General features: G+C 41.0%; 1 protein-coding gene across 1 annotated transcript in view; it reads left to right on the top strand.

Annotated features, from left to right (window-relative positions):
- The window catches only part of hectd3 (HECT domain containing 3), a 25085-nt gene extending 11697 nt beyond the window's left edge, over positions 1-13388 (top strand). Inside the window, exons 9-19 of the mRNA XM_061919669.1 lie at positions 71-152; positions 2751-2933; positions 3004-3225; positions 7044-7157; positions 7231-7320; positions 7404-7610; positions 7691-7820; positions 7897-7971; positions 9492-9579; positions 13020-13088; positions 13166-13388. Coding sequence (XP_061775653.1) covers positions 71-152; positions 2751-2933; positions 3004-3225; positions 7044-7157; positions 7231-7320; positions 7404-7610; positions 7691-7820; positions 7897-7971; positions 9492-9579; positions 13020-13088; positions 13166-13250 — 1345 coding nt within the window. The 3' untranslated portion in view covers positions 13251-13388. The remainder of the gene's footprint in view (positions 1-70; positions 153-2750; positions 2934-3003; positions 3226-7043; positions 7158-7230; positions 7321-7403; positions 7611-7690; positions 7821-7896; positions 7972-9491; positions 9580-13019; positions 13089-13165) is intronic.
- Positions 13389-14281: the final 893 nt, after the last annotated feature.

The following is a 14281-nucleotide window of genomic DNA, read 5'->3' as shown; positions in this document are numbered from 1 at the left end:
TATATAACATGCTTTTCAATCAAGCAATATGAAGGTATGAATATGATCAGATGCATGTTTCTTTGTGCAGGTTCATGTCTTTACTGGACAGTGTTCTTCCACACTTTGTGCCAGCCTGGGACTATAGCGTGGGCACCTTCAACCAGATCAAAGTGAGCAAATGTACAAACCCCGTTTCCATCTGAGTAGGGAAATAGTGTTAGATGTAAATATAAACAGAATACAATGATTTGCAAATCATTTTCAACCCATATTCAGTTGAATATGCTACAAAGACAACATATTTGATGTTCAAGCTGATAAACTTTTTCTTTTTTTGCAAGTAATTATTAAGTTTAGAATTTGATGCCGCAACACGTGACAAAGAATTTGGGAAAGGTGGCAATAAATACTGATAAAGTTGAGGAATGCTCATCAAACACTTATAGTGGGGCAAAAAAGTATTTAAGCAGCCAGCGATTGTGCAAGTTCTCCCACTTAAAATGATGACAGAGGTCTGTCATTTTCATCATAGGTACACTTCAACTGTGAGAGACAGAATGTGAAAAAAAATCCAGGAATTCACATTGTAGGAATTTTAAAGAATTTATTTGTAAATGATGGTGGAAAATAAGTATTTGGTCACCCATTCAAAGCTCTCACTGATGGAAGGAGGTTTTGGCTCAAAATCTCACGATACATGGCCCCATTCATTCTTTCCTTAACACGGATCAATCGTCCTGTCCCCTTAGCAGAAAAACAGACCCAAAGCATGATGTTTCCACCCCTATGCTTCACAGTAGGTGTGGTGTTCTTGGGATGCAACTCAGTATTCTTCTTCCTCCAAACACCACCAGTTGAGTTTATACCAAAATGGATACATGGATGATACAGCAGAGGATCGGGAGAATGTCATGTGGTCAGATGAAACCAAAATAGAACTTTTTGGTATAAACGCAACTCGTCGTCTTTGGAGGAAGACGAACACTGAGTTGCATCCCAAGAACACCACACCTACTGTGAAGCATGGGGTTGAAACATCATGCTTTGGGGCTCTTTTTCTGCTAAGGGGACAGGACGATTGATCCGTGTTAAGGAAAGAATGAAAGGGGCCATGTATCGTGAGATTTTGAGCCAAAACCTCCTTCCATCAGTGAGAGCTTTGAATGGTTGACCAAATACTTATTTTCCACCATAATTTACAAATACATTTTTTAAAATTCCTACAATGTGAATTCCTGGATTTTTTTCACATTCTGTCTCTCACAGTTGAAGTGTACCTATGATGCAAATTACGGACCTCTGTCATCATTTTAAGTGGGAGAACTTGCACAATCGGTGACTGACTAAATAATGTTTTGCCCCACTGTATTTGGAACATCCCACAGGTGTGCAGGCTAATTGGGAACAGGTGGGTGCCATGATTGGGTATAAAAACAGCTTCCCAAAAAATACTCAGTCTTTCACAAGAAAGGATGGGGCGTGGCACGCTCCTTTGTCCACAACTGCGTGAGCAAATAGTCAAACAGTTTAAGAACAACATTTCTCAAAGTGCAGTTGCAAGAAATGTAGGGATTTCAACATCTACGCTCCATAATATCATCAAAAGGTTCAGAGAATCTGGAGAAATCACTCCACGTAAGCGGCATGGCCGGAAACCAACATTGAATGACCGTGACCTTCGATTCCTTAGACGGCACTGTATCAAAAACCGACATCAATCTCTAAAGGATATCACCACATGGGCTCAGGAACACTTCAGAAAACCACTGTCACTAAATACAGTTGGTCGCTACATCTGTAAGTGCAAGTTAAAGCTCTACTATGCAAAGCGAAAGCCATTTATCAACAACATCCAGAAACGCCGCCGGCTTCTGTGGGCCTGACATCATTTAAGATGGACTGATGCAAAGTGGAAATGTGTTCTGTGGTCCGACAAGTCCACATTTCAAATTGTTTTTGGAAATATTCAACATCGTGTCATCCGGACCAAAGGGGAAGCGAACCATCCAGACTGTTATCGACGCAAAGTTGAAAAGCCAGCATGTGTGATGGTATGGGGGTGCATTAGTGCCCAAGGCATGGGTAACTTACACATCTGTGAAGGCACCATTAATATTGAAAGATACATACAGGTTTTGGAACAACACATGCTGCTATCTAAGTATTGTCTTTTTCATGGACGCCCCTGCTTATTTCAGCAAGACAATGCCAAGCCACATTCAGCACGTGTTACAACAGCGTGGTTTCGTAAAAAAAGAAGGACCTTCAGTCCGGACCTGTCTCCCATGGAAAATGTGTGGCGCATTATGAAGCGTAAAATACGACAGCGGAGACCCCGGACTGTTGAAGGACTGAAGCTCTACATAAAACAAGAATGGGAAAGAATTCCATTTTCAAAGCTTCAACAATTAGTTTCCTCAGTTCCCAAACGTTTATTGAGTGTTGTTAAAAGAAAAGGTGATGTAACACAGTGGTGAACATGCCCTTTCCCAACTACTTTGGCACATGTTGCAACCATGAAATTCTAAGTTAATTATTATTTTAAAAAAATAAAATAAAGTTTATGAGTTTGAACATCAAATATGTTGTCTTTGTAGCATATTCAACTGAATATGGGTTGAAAAGGATATGCAAATCATTGTATTCTGTTTATATTTACATCTAACACAATTTCCCAACTCATATGGAAACAGGGTTTGTACTTTGTTGGACTAATCGAGTGAATGAACTGTAGCAATTTGTTGAATCGTTTGTTGGGTGCCCTTCAGAGCATAAAGCAGTTCCTGCTGCAGTCCAAACGGCGCTCAGCGCTGATTACACAGTGTCTGAAGGACTCGGAGACCAGCAAGCCCAACTTCCTGCCTTGCCTCTACATCAACAGGCGCCTGGCCATGGAGCACAAGGACAACCCCTCCTTGGACGCCAGCTGCAAGAACGCCGTGTTCAGTCAGGTAAGTCAACGTCTGCTCTGCTGAGGCAAGGATTTTCCTCTCGCTAATTTGTGCGTGGAACCCTTTGCAGGTGTACGAAGGCCTGAAGCCGTCGGATAAACACGAGAAGACGCTGGATTACAGGTGGCCCGATCGCTACGACCAGTGGTGGGAGTGCAAGTTCATCGCGGAGGGAATCATTGACCAGGGTGGCGGGTTCCGGGACAGCCTGGCGGACATGTCTGAGGAGCTGTGCCCCACCTCGGCCGAGTGTCCCATGCCGCTGCCCTTCTTCACTCGCACGTCCAACCAGGTAAAGAAATCACCCGCTGCTGGTTTTGAGAGACATTATTGTGGGTCGATGCAAAGCCTGTAGCCTCAAAAGACCCAGGAGTGTACTCGAGACAGGGTTCGCACAGTTTTTCGGTGCTCACAATTATTCTGGAAGGATCCTCATATGCATTTAGGGCCATATTCTCCCATGTGCTAAAGCAGGGGTCGGGAACCTTTTTGGCTGAGAGAGCCAAAAAGCCAAATATTTTAAAAATATATTTCCGTAAGAGCCATATAATATTTTTTTTTAACACTGAAAACAACTAAACATGTGCATTTTTAAGTAAGACCAACATTTGTAGAGTACAATAGATCTCTTATTTTTTGTAATAACATTGTTATTCTGAAGCTAACTGTGGAGGGGGCGTGGCCTGCGGGCCTGCAGCGACAGGTGCGTAGACGACCCACCTGGGCCTTGTTATCTAATCACCTGTCGCTCTGTTATAAGCAGCAGCCAGGAGGAGAGACTGGGTTGGGGCTGGACATACTATAGCTGGAAAGCAACTGAGAGACTTATTGAAAAATAAAACAATATTGTAACCCTGAAACAGGCTCTCATGTCGGTGCTTGGTGGTCTGAAGAACCCCCAGGAGGGCAAGCTCCACACTAAGCAATAATAAATAAATAACTTCTTACCATTAACGCAACTTCTTGAACAGGTGCGGTAGAAAGCGGATGGATGGATTAAAAATGCATGAGAATTTTTTATATTTTGAACAATATTTTTAACACTGTGATTACGAGTGGAATTATTCATTACTTATCGTGTTAAGCAATGTCAGCTCAGATTTATCCGAGAGCCAGATGCGGTCATCAAAAGAGCCACATCTGGCTCCAGAGCCATAGGTTCCCTACCCCTGTACTAAAGTGACAAAAGCTGCACATTGAACTTTTGGCGGAGTTTATGTGGGCAATACTTCTCAAATCTTAAATACCAATGATCGTCACACACACACTAAATGTGGTGAAATGATTCTCTGCATTTGACCCTCCCCCTTGATCACCCCCTGGGAGGTGAGGGGAGCAGTGAGCAGCAGCAGTGGCCGCGCCCGGGAATCGTTTTTGGTGATTTAATTCCAACCCTAGATGCTGAGTGCCAAGCAGGGAAGTAATGGGTCCCATTTTTATAGTCTGACTCGGGTTTGAACACACAACCTGCTGATCTCAGGGCGGACACTCTAACCACTAGGCCACTAAATAGGTGTATGTATTCTCCCATCAACTTCAGTCAATCAATCAAAGTTTATTTATATAGCCCTTAATTACAAGTATCTCAAAGGGCTTCACAAGCCACAAGGCCTTAAGTACTTTTATTCTTACCTGCCTCTGAGGCTGGAGTAAGTCCAGCGCCCCTGAAAGGTGAAACATTATATTGCGTTTGAAGTTTGGAAGCAGTGTACGCCACACATAATAAAGTTATAGAATAAACTTCTTAAAACAAGGGTTTCCCACCGCCTTAACAACAAAGAGCCACCGCCTAAACCAGACCTTGGCAAATTAAGGCCCGGGGGCCACATGCGTTCTGTGAAGATTTTCAATCTGGCCCTAATAATTTTTTTTAGATCTTTAAGATGGAAAGTGTAGCTGCCATTATGATGTGCAGTCATGTGTTCTAAGTCTTCAACGATACAAAGTATTTCAATGGTTGGAATCTGCGCTTTTGGATGATATACTTGTTACTATGCTAATCTAGTTATTTACTATATTCATCTAATTAGTTACGATGGTAATCTACGTCACAGCAGCTCAGACGAGGAACCAAGCAGTGTGGGCGGGAAGCGTTTCCACGGACGCGGAAAGAGATTTTCCCAACAAAGTTCTAAAGCTTAGTGATGTATCAGATATATCAAATTGTAGGTGGGTTTATTTTCTACTCTTCGCGTTCATATTTCACTGTTTGTTGCATTTTTGTTACGTTTCACTCGATTGTAAAATGTGTCGACATTCATATTTTGTCAATATTCAGTATTTTATCCGTCATAGAAAAATGTAAAATTCCATTACGTTTTTTAAGGCGGTCTGTCCTAAGGTTTTTAGCATTCAATCAGACATTATTATAAGCTTTTGTATTGGTGTTCCTAAAAATAGATATACCGGCCCCCAGACACATTTTTTTCTCTAAATGTGGCACCCTAGTCAAAATAATTGCCCTGGCCTAAACTAAAGTCTTAAAAAAAAAAAAAAAAAAGTGTTTTGTTCAGCGTCTCTTCTTTACAAAAGAGAAGTGTAGGATACTTCTCTTGTTGCCTTATTTGCATTTAACTTTATTAAATATATTTGTATTATCATTTGGTGCTAAACTAAAGTCTTAACAAGCTATTACGCTTTGTACTGCCTCTGCCTCTGTCAGTACGTCTCTGCAGCACCCAGCATTGTCCCACCCACACAACCATCTTAGTATCTCAGATGTTAAGACAAAACTGTTTTGTTGTTACTTTATGGAGAAATATTGAGATATATATCGTATATTGCAAATTCAGCATACAGAGCACAACCGAAAATTATAGGCTTCCCCGTCCGTCCATCCGCCTCTCCCGGGGGCTTTCCTTGCCCCTGGAGAGACAACACCTCAACTATCTATCTATCTATCTATCTATCCATCCATCCATCCATCCATCCATCCTTGATTCACGACTTAGACACCAGGCAGCACGGTGTAACAGGGGTTAGTGCATGTGCCTCGGAATACGAAGGTCCTGAGTAGAGATGTCCGATAATATCAGGCTACCGATATTATGCTTTAAAATGTAATATCGGAAATTATCAGTTTCAAAAAGTAAAATGTATGACTTTTTAAAAGGCCGCTGAGTACACAGACATAGGGAGAAATACAGAGCGCCAATAAACCTTAAAGGCACTGCCTTTGTGTGCCGGCCCAATCACATAATATCTACGGCTTTTCACATACACAAGTGAATGCTGCATACTTGGTCAACAGCCATACAGGTCACATCGAGGATGGCCATATAAACAACTTTAACACTGTTACAAATACGCGCCATACTGTGAACCCACACCAAACAAGAATGACAAACACATTTCGGGAGAACATCCGCCCCGTATCAGCACTAACTCTTCTGGGACGCTATACTATACACCCCCGCTGTCCCCTAACCCCGCCCACCTCAACCTCCTCATGCTCTCTTAGGGAGAGCAAGTCCCAAATTCCAAGCTGCTGTTTTGAGGCATGTGAAGAAAAAAAAATGCACTTTGTGACTTCAATTATAAATATGGCAGTGCCATGTTGAAATATTTTTCCACGACTTGAGTTGATTTATTCCGGAAACCCTTGTTACATTGTTTAATGCATCCAGCGGGACATCACAACAAAATTAGGATAATGATGTGTTAATTCCATGACTGTATATAACGGTATCGGTGGATATCGGAATCGGTAATTAAGACTTGGACCATGTCGGATATCAGCAAAAAAGCCATTATCGGACATTATCGGCTTCCTCCCACCACCAAAGACATGCACCTGGGGATAGGTTGATTGGCAACACTAAGAGGTCCTTAGTGTGTGAATGTTGTCTGTCTATCTGTGTTGTCCCTGTGATGAGGTGGCGACTTGTCCAGGGTGTACACCGCCTTCCGCCCAAATGCAGCTGAGATAGGGTCCAGCACCCCCCGCGACCCCAAAAGGGACAAGCGGTAGAAAAATTGTTGGATGGATGGACATAGCCACTATTGACTCACTAATGCATGTTAGAGAAATGTGCATGACTTCAAGTGTGAAAAAAACACAAAAGCAGGAGAACTGGGTCCTTATCTATTTATTATATTATTGTTATCTAGGGTTCCCTCGAGGCCAGAGATTACTACGTCCCCAACCCGTCCTGCAAACAGTTCCACAAGTACGAGTGGATCGGGCAGCTCATGGGTGCAGCGCTTAGAGGAAAAGATTTTCTGGTGAGTGTCAGCTCTCGTCCTCCTTCTTCATCCTTAGTCCTCAGCCATACTTGATTTTGTTTAAATCCGGCAGGTTCTGGCTCTGCCCGGCTTGGTGTGGAAGCAGCTGATTGGGGAGAGCGTCAGCTGGAGGAAAGACTTCCCGGCCGTTGACTCTGTGCTGGTGAGGATATTTAACACCACCAGCATCTTAGTCATGTTTTGTCTCTTTTCTTCACATGATGTAATACAACTCCATCATCTCAGGTCAACCTACTGGACGCCATGGAGACCATGGACCGCACCACGTTTGACTTCCGGTTTGGCGAGGAGCTGGTCTACACCACCCTCCTGAGCGACGGGCAGGTGGTTGACCTGGTCCCCGGCGGCAGCAGCGTGGCCGTGCTTTACGAGGACCGCCAGGAGTTCATCCGCCTGGTGAAGAAGGCCAGAATGGAGGAGAGCAAGCAGCAGGTGGAGATTCCACTGCCGTTATTCTCCTCTATTCCCGCCTTTGACTTTGTCCTCCTCATTCATCCTCTCGACTGTCGCAGATCGCCGCCTTACAAACCGGGCTGCTCAAGGTGGTCCCTCAGGCGGTTCTGGATCTGCTCACGTGGCAGGAAGTGGAGAAAAAAGTGTGTGGCGATCCGGAGATTAGCGTCGAAGCTCTCAAGAGACTCAGTGAGTTTAATAATGATGACGGCAGGTTGACACGTGAGAAGACGTCTTTTAATGTTTCCATCTTCTTCTCCTGCAGCTCGCTATGAGGACCTGGAACAAACTGATGTGCGGGTGCAGTACTTGTGGGAGGCGCTCACAAACTTCACCAACGGTCAGTTGGCCCTTCTTAATCAATCCCACATGAAACTAAAAGACAATTGGGATATACACATTCTGTACATATACAAGTACATACACTCTTGCACATAATCACGTTTCATCGAACATATATTAACGTTGTTGCCCTAAGGCAGGGGTTCGGCAACCTAAAATGTTGAAAGAGCCATATTGGACCAAAAATACCAAAACAAACATCTCTGGAGCCGCAAAAAAATAAAAGCCATGTTACATACAGAGAGTGTGCCATGACATATAATTATTTTTTTTTTGCAAATAACCATTAACTTTAGAATTTGATGCCAGCAACACGTGACAAAGAAGGTGGGAAAGGTGGCAATAAATACTGATAAAGTTGAGGAATGCTCATCAAGCACTTATTTGGAACATCCCACAGGTGTGCAGGCTAATTGGGAACAGGTGGGTGCCATGATTGGGTATAAAAACAGCTTTCATGAAATGCTAAGTAATTCACAAACAAGGATGGGGGGAGCATCACAATTGCAAGCAAATTGTGGAACAGTTTCAGAACAACATTTCTCAACGAGCTATTGCACGGGATTTAGGGATTTTACCATCTACGGTCTGTAAAATCATCAAAAGGTTCAGAGAATCTGGAGAAATCACTGCACGTAAGCGATGATATTACGGACCTTTGATCCCTCGGGCGGTACTGCATTAAAAACCGACATCAGTGTGTAAAGGATATCACCACATGGGCTCAGGAACACTTCATAAAACCACTGTCAGTAACTACAGTTGGTCGCTACATCTGTAAGTACAAGTTAAAACTGAAGTTAATGTTTATTTGCCCAAAAAAAATTAAAATGTTTATCAGTTTGAAAATCAAATATATTATGGGACGGCGTGGCGCAGTGGGAGAGTGACCGTGCGCAACCCGAGGGTCCCTGGTTCAATCCCCACCTAGTACCAACCCCGTCACGTCCGTTGTGTCCTTGAGCAAGACACTTCACCCTTGCTCCTGATGGGTGCTGGTTAGCGCCTCGCATGGCAGCTCCCTGCATCAGTGTGTGAATGTGTGTGTGAATGGGTAAATGTGGAAGTAGTGTCAAAGCGCTTTGAGTACCTTGAAGGTAGAAAAGCGCTATACAAGTACAACTCATTTATCATTTATTTATTTGTCTTTGTAGCATATTCAACTGAATATGGGTTGAAAAGGATTTGCAAATCATTGCATTCCGTTTATATTTACACCGAATACAATTTCCCAACTCATATGGAAACGGGGTTTGTACTTGGTTAATATTCAAATCACAAAATGTAAATGGAGTATTTTTGGCGGTTTATGAATGGGTATTTATTGGATTTTATGGGCAAAATAGAGGAGCTCCCAATGGTGCCGCTGTAGGCGGACTTTTATTTACAAGTTAAAATGCATTTTTTTTAAAAACATACGTTGTCACGTCTTTCATAATAATTGTGAACAATTCAAAATTGTAAAAAAAAAGTGCAGTTCCCCTTTAAGGTGATTTTTTTATTTATTTTTTCTTCCAGAGGACCGCAGCAGGTTTCTGAGGTTTGTAACCGGTCGCAGTCGTCTTCCCGCTCCAATCTACGTCTATTCTGACAAACAAGTATTTTGGTAAGTAAACAGTATATGCAGTTGTGATCAAAATGATTCAACCCCCACACAATTTTGGTGTTTTAGCAAGTTGGACATTTATTCCCTATTTTGTTTATAGTCATATCAAATAAAGATGTGTCAAATAGACAAATGCAACTTAAATTGTAACACTGTATTTTACAAAATTACCAAAAAAGGACATTTTTCTTAATATCTCATTGACAAAATGATTCAAGCCCCTAGTTCCATGCATCTTTAGTACTTAGTAGAACAGTAATGACATCCTTCAAAGGTGATACACAAGCTTCTTGAAAGCATCTACAGTATTTTAGCCCATTCCTCTTGGGCAAAGGCCTCCAGTTCATTCATATTCTTGGGCTTGCGTTCAAGTCCCACCACAGCTTTTCTAGAGGATTTAGGTCTGGCCACTCCAGAGTCTTCCAGCCCTTCTTCTGCAACCACTCTAATGTTGATTTGGAGGTATGCTTGGGATCCTTGTCCTGTTGGAAGGTCCAACGTCTCCCAAGCCTCAGCTTCTTCACTGACTTCATGACATTTGCAGCTAATATATCCTGCTAGGAAATAGAATTCATAATGCCTTGAGATTCCCGGTACCTGAGGCCGAGAAACAGCCCCAGAGCATGATTGACCCCCCACCATGCTTAACAGTAGGAAGGTGTTCTTCTCTTTGTAAGCTTCATTTTTTCTCCCCCAGACATAACGTTGATTCGTAGGCCCAAAGAGTTCAACTTTTGTCTCATCACTCCATAGAACAGTTTCTCAAAACCTTTGGGGTTTGTCCAGATGATTTTTGGCATACTGGAGTGTATTTTCTTGTGCCTGGTAGTCAGAAGTTTAGTGCGTCTGGGAGTTCTGGCATGGAGGCCTTCATCTCGTAGTGCGCGCCTTATTATCTGGGACGAAACCTGCGTTCCCCCCTGAAGTGAAGTGTGAAGTGAATTATATTTATATAGCGCTTTTCTCTAGTGACTCAAAGCGCTTTACATATTGAAACCCAATATCTAAGTTACATTTTTTATTTAAACCAGTGTGGGTGGCACTGGGAGCAGGTGGGTAAAGTGTCTTGCCCAAGGACACAACGGCAGTGACTAGGATGCCAGAAGCGGGAATCGAACCTGCAACCCTCAAGTTACTGGCACGGCCACTCTACCAACCGAGCTATGCCGCCCATTATTGTGAAGTTTTGTATTAGTGTTCCTAAAAATAGATATTCCGAGCCCCAGAAAAACTTTATCTCTGTAATGTCCTGTTGTAGTTCCTCAGGGTTTTTCACCACTGTACGCACACAGCCTCCTCTTAGTGTTTCCACCGTGCCTTTAGCTTTAAACTTGCAAATTATGCTCCCAACTGTGTCTCTTGGAATGTGTAATGTCTTTGCTATTTTCTTATATCCATATCCTTTCTTATGAAGAGAAATGACCTCCTCTCTTGACTTCTTTGACCACTCCCTGGACTTCACCATGTTGCAAATACACCATTGACCATCTACAAGAAGCTGAGCGTCACAGTCTTTTTCAATCAGTTTAATTGTTGCTCGTTATGGTTCTAATCACATCCACAGGTGTTTTAACCTTCCTCTTGTGTTAGCTTTCTGCTACCATCTCTGATGTTAACGGGTCGGTTTTGACCCATGCCTTAAATCAGCTGTAAAATACACTGAAAACGATTATCTATCATCCAAATTGTTTCTCATCTCTTGGTTACCTTGTTAGGCTTACTTATCCATGAAAATATTGGTTTTAATTAGGGATGCACCGAAATGAAAATTTGTGGCCGAAGCCGAATAAAATTTAAACCCTTGGCCGAATACCAAATAATGAATGCAGTTTTTCACAATTTTTTTAATATCGCATAAATAGCCTAGAATAAATATTTAGACATGTTTTTCAAATAAAGTAATTTTTTATTGAATATCGACATTTTTTTAATATTCCAGTAGCCTTTGCTTTTCCAAAAAAACACAGTTTTTCATTTATATTAGGCCTTCAAACAAAACATGAATTCCAAAAAAAATAAAGTGCATTAAAGTGGATAAACCCACAACAAATGAATTATTGTCCTTTTGGCAAAAGTCTGCTTAGCCACAGTAGATATGCTAATAATGTAAACAGAAGGCTCAAGTAAATCTCAATTAAGTGTGTGCTTGTAACCTCATACACTTATACAGGTAGCCTACACAACAGGCTAATAATGTAAACAGAGGCCCCACTAAATCTCAATAAGTGTGTGCTTGTAACCTCATACACTTATACAGGTAGCCTACACAACAGGCTAATAATGTAAACAGAGGCCCCACTAAATCTCAATAAGTGTATGCTTGTAACCTCATACACTTATACAGGTACACAACATATCCCAACGTCACTGCACGTTGGTTGATTGCGTCACCGCGTCCAAAAATTGCGTCACACGCCACTATTCGGCCTTGTTTTTAACTCATTCCACCGAAGGCCGAATGTGGCTTTTTTTGCCATATTCGGCCGAATATATTCGGTTACCGATTAATCGGTGCATCCCTAGTTTTAATATTTTTGGAATGGGCCATTGGGCCTTTTTTTTTGCCAGTATACCCCTCGATTTCCATTTAAAAATGGTAAAATTAACTTTAAAAGAATCTTATAAATAAATAAAAGGTTGTTGTGTTACCTGACTATTACTGAGGGGTATTAGAACGTATATCTTATCTCTTATTTGTTTTATTTATTTTTTCATTTTAATAATTTTGAGACTGAATTGACCTCACATGTCTGGACATGCCAGTCTTTGTTTTTTTTGTACTGGATAACAAGGTAAAATGAGAATCCACTAAAGCTCACATGATTGGGAGAGGAGCTGGCTGTCAGTGAGTTCAGTTTTGGCTCTAATTATTGCTTGATAATCTTATTTTTATAACTGGGTCAAAACCGACCCTAACAACACCAAGGTCATAATTTCATCCAGAGCATTTTATAATTTAGTGAAAAACCAAACACATGTTTTGATTTGCTGAAATAGAGGTTCTTGACGAAGTCAAAAAGCTTTGATGCAAAAAAATTTATTTATATGGTTATTTTATGCATTTAAAAACTAAAACGACCCTAACACAAGACGAAGGTTAAACACCTGATTGACAATACCTTATTCAAATTCTGTTCTTAAGAGTTATGATTTTCAAGGGGTTGAATAATTTTGTCAATGAAATATTAGGAAAAATGTCCTTTTTTGGTATTTATTAAAATACAGTGTTACAATTTAAGTTGCATTTGTCTATTTGACACATTTGATATGACTATAAACAAAATACGGAATAAATGTCCACCTTGCTAAAACACCAAAATTGTGTGGGGGTTGAATCATTTTGATCAGAACTGTACATACAGTCTTAGTGATAATATACAGTAAGTCATAACCACTTCACCCCTCTAACTATTCCTTTGTGGTGTACTATCTGGTGTAAGCTCTGAAAGTGAGGCCCTTCCACAGTCTTCCACATGCTCCAGCACACTTTACCTGCCAAACTATCCAAGGTGAAATGTTTATTCTGAAGTTGCATTCCACTGCGTGCCACACCAATTTGCAACATCCCACTTTTCCCCCCCTGCAGCGCCAAAGTGTGCGAGGAGAAGCTGCGTTACGCCGCCTACAACTGTGTGGCCATCGACACGGACATGAGCCCCTGGGAGGAGTGACAGGCCAAAGGAACACCTTGTCTGCACACATCACTTTTGGCTGGAGGAATGCAAGTTCATCTCCAAATTCTGTGGACATAACCTGGCCAGTCGACACAGCTGTAAATAATAACGGAAAATAAATATATGGAAATAGGACTTGTGTTAATGTTAATATGATACAAACCAGATTGCTTATCTAAATGGAAATATTTTTACATGGAACTCAAAGCAGCACGGTGGGACAGGGAGGGTTAATGCAGGGGTCGGCAACTCAAAACGTCGAAAGAGCCATATTGGACCAAAAATACAAAAAACTAATCCGTCTGTAGCCGCAAAAAAATGAAAAAGCCGTATACGGGTGATATAATGAAGGCAACACGTGATGTAAGTGTCTATAATGGCTATATTAGCCTACTATCCAAATGACTTCAAAAGCCTTATATAAGTGTTATAATGAAGACAACACATGACGTAAGTGTCTACATTAGCTATATAAGCCTACTATCAAAATGACTTCAAAGGCCTTATATAAGTGTTATAATGAAGACAACACATGATTTAAGTAGCTATATTAGCCTACTATCGATATTAAAAAGCCTTATATAAGTGTTATAATGAAGACAACACATGACGTAAGTGTCTACATTAGCTATAATGGCCTACTATTAAAATTATTTTAAAAGTCTTATATAAGTGTGATAATGAAGACAACACATGATTTAAGTAGCTATATTAGCCTACTATCGATATTACTTTAAAAGCCTTATATAAGTGTTATAATGAAAACAACACATGACATAAGTGTCTACATTAGCTATATAAGCCTACTATTAAAATTATTTTAAAAGTCTTATATAAGTGTTATAATGAAGACAACGCATGATGTAAGTGTCTACATTAGCTATAATGGCCTACTATTAAAATTATTTTAAAAGTCTTATATAAGTGTTATAATGAAGACAACACATGATTTAAGTAGCTGTATTAGCCTACTATCGATATTACTTCAAAAGCCTTATATAAGTGTTATAATGGAGACAACACATGAC

Source organism: Nerophis ophidion, linkage group LG14 (assembly GCF_033978795.1).
Source record: "Nerophis ophidion isolate RoL-2023_Sa linkage group LG14, RoL_Noph_v1.0, whole genome shotgun sequence".
In the NCBI taxonomy this organism is placed as follows: domain Eukaryota; kingdom Metazoa; phylum Chordata; class Actinopteri; order Syngnathiformes; family Syngnathidae; genus Nerophis; species Nerophis ophidion.
Note: the sequence above shows the minus strand (reverse complement) of the source record. Positions and strands in the feature narration are given on the sequence as shown.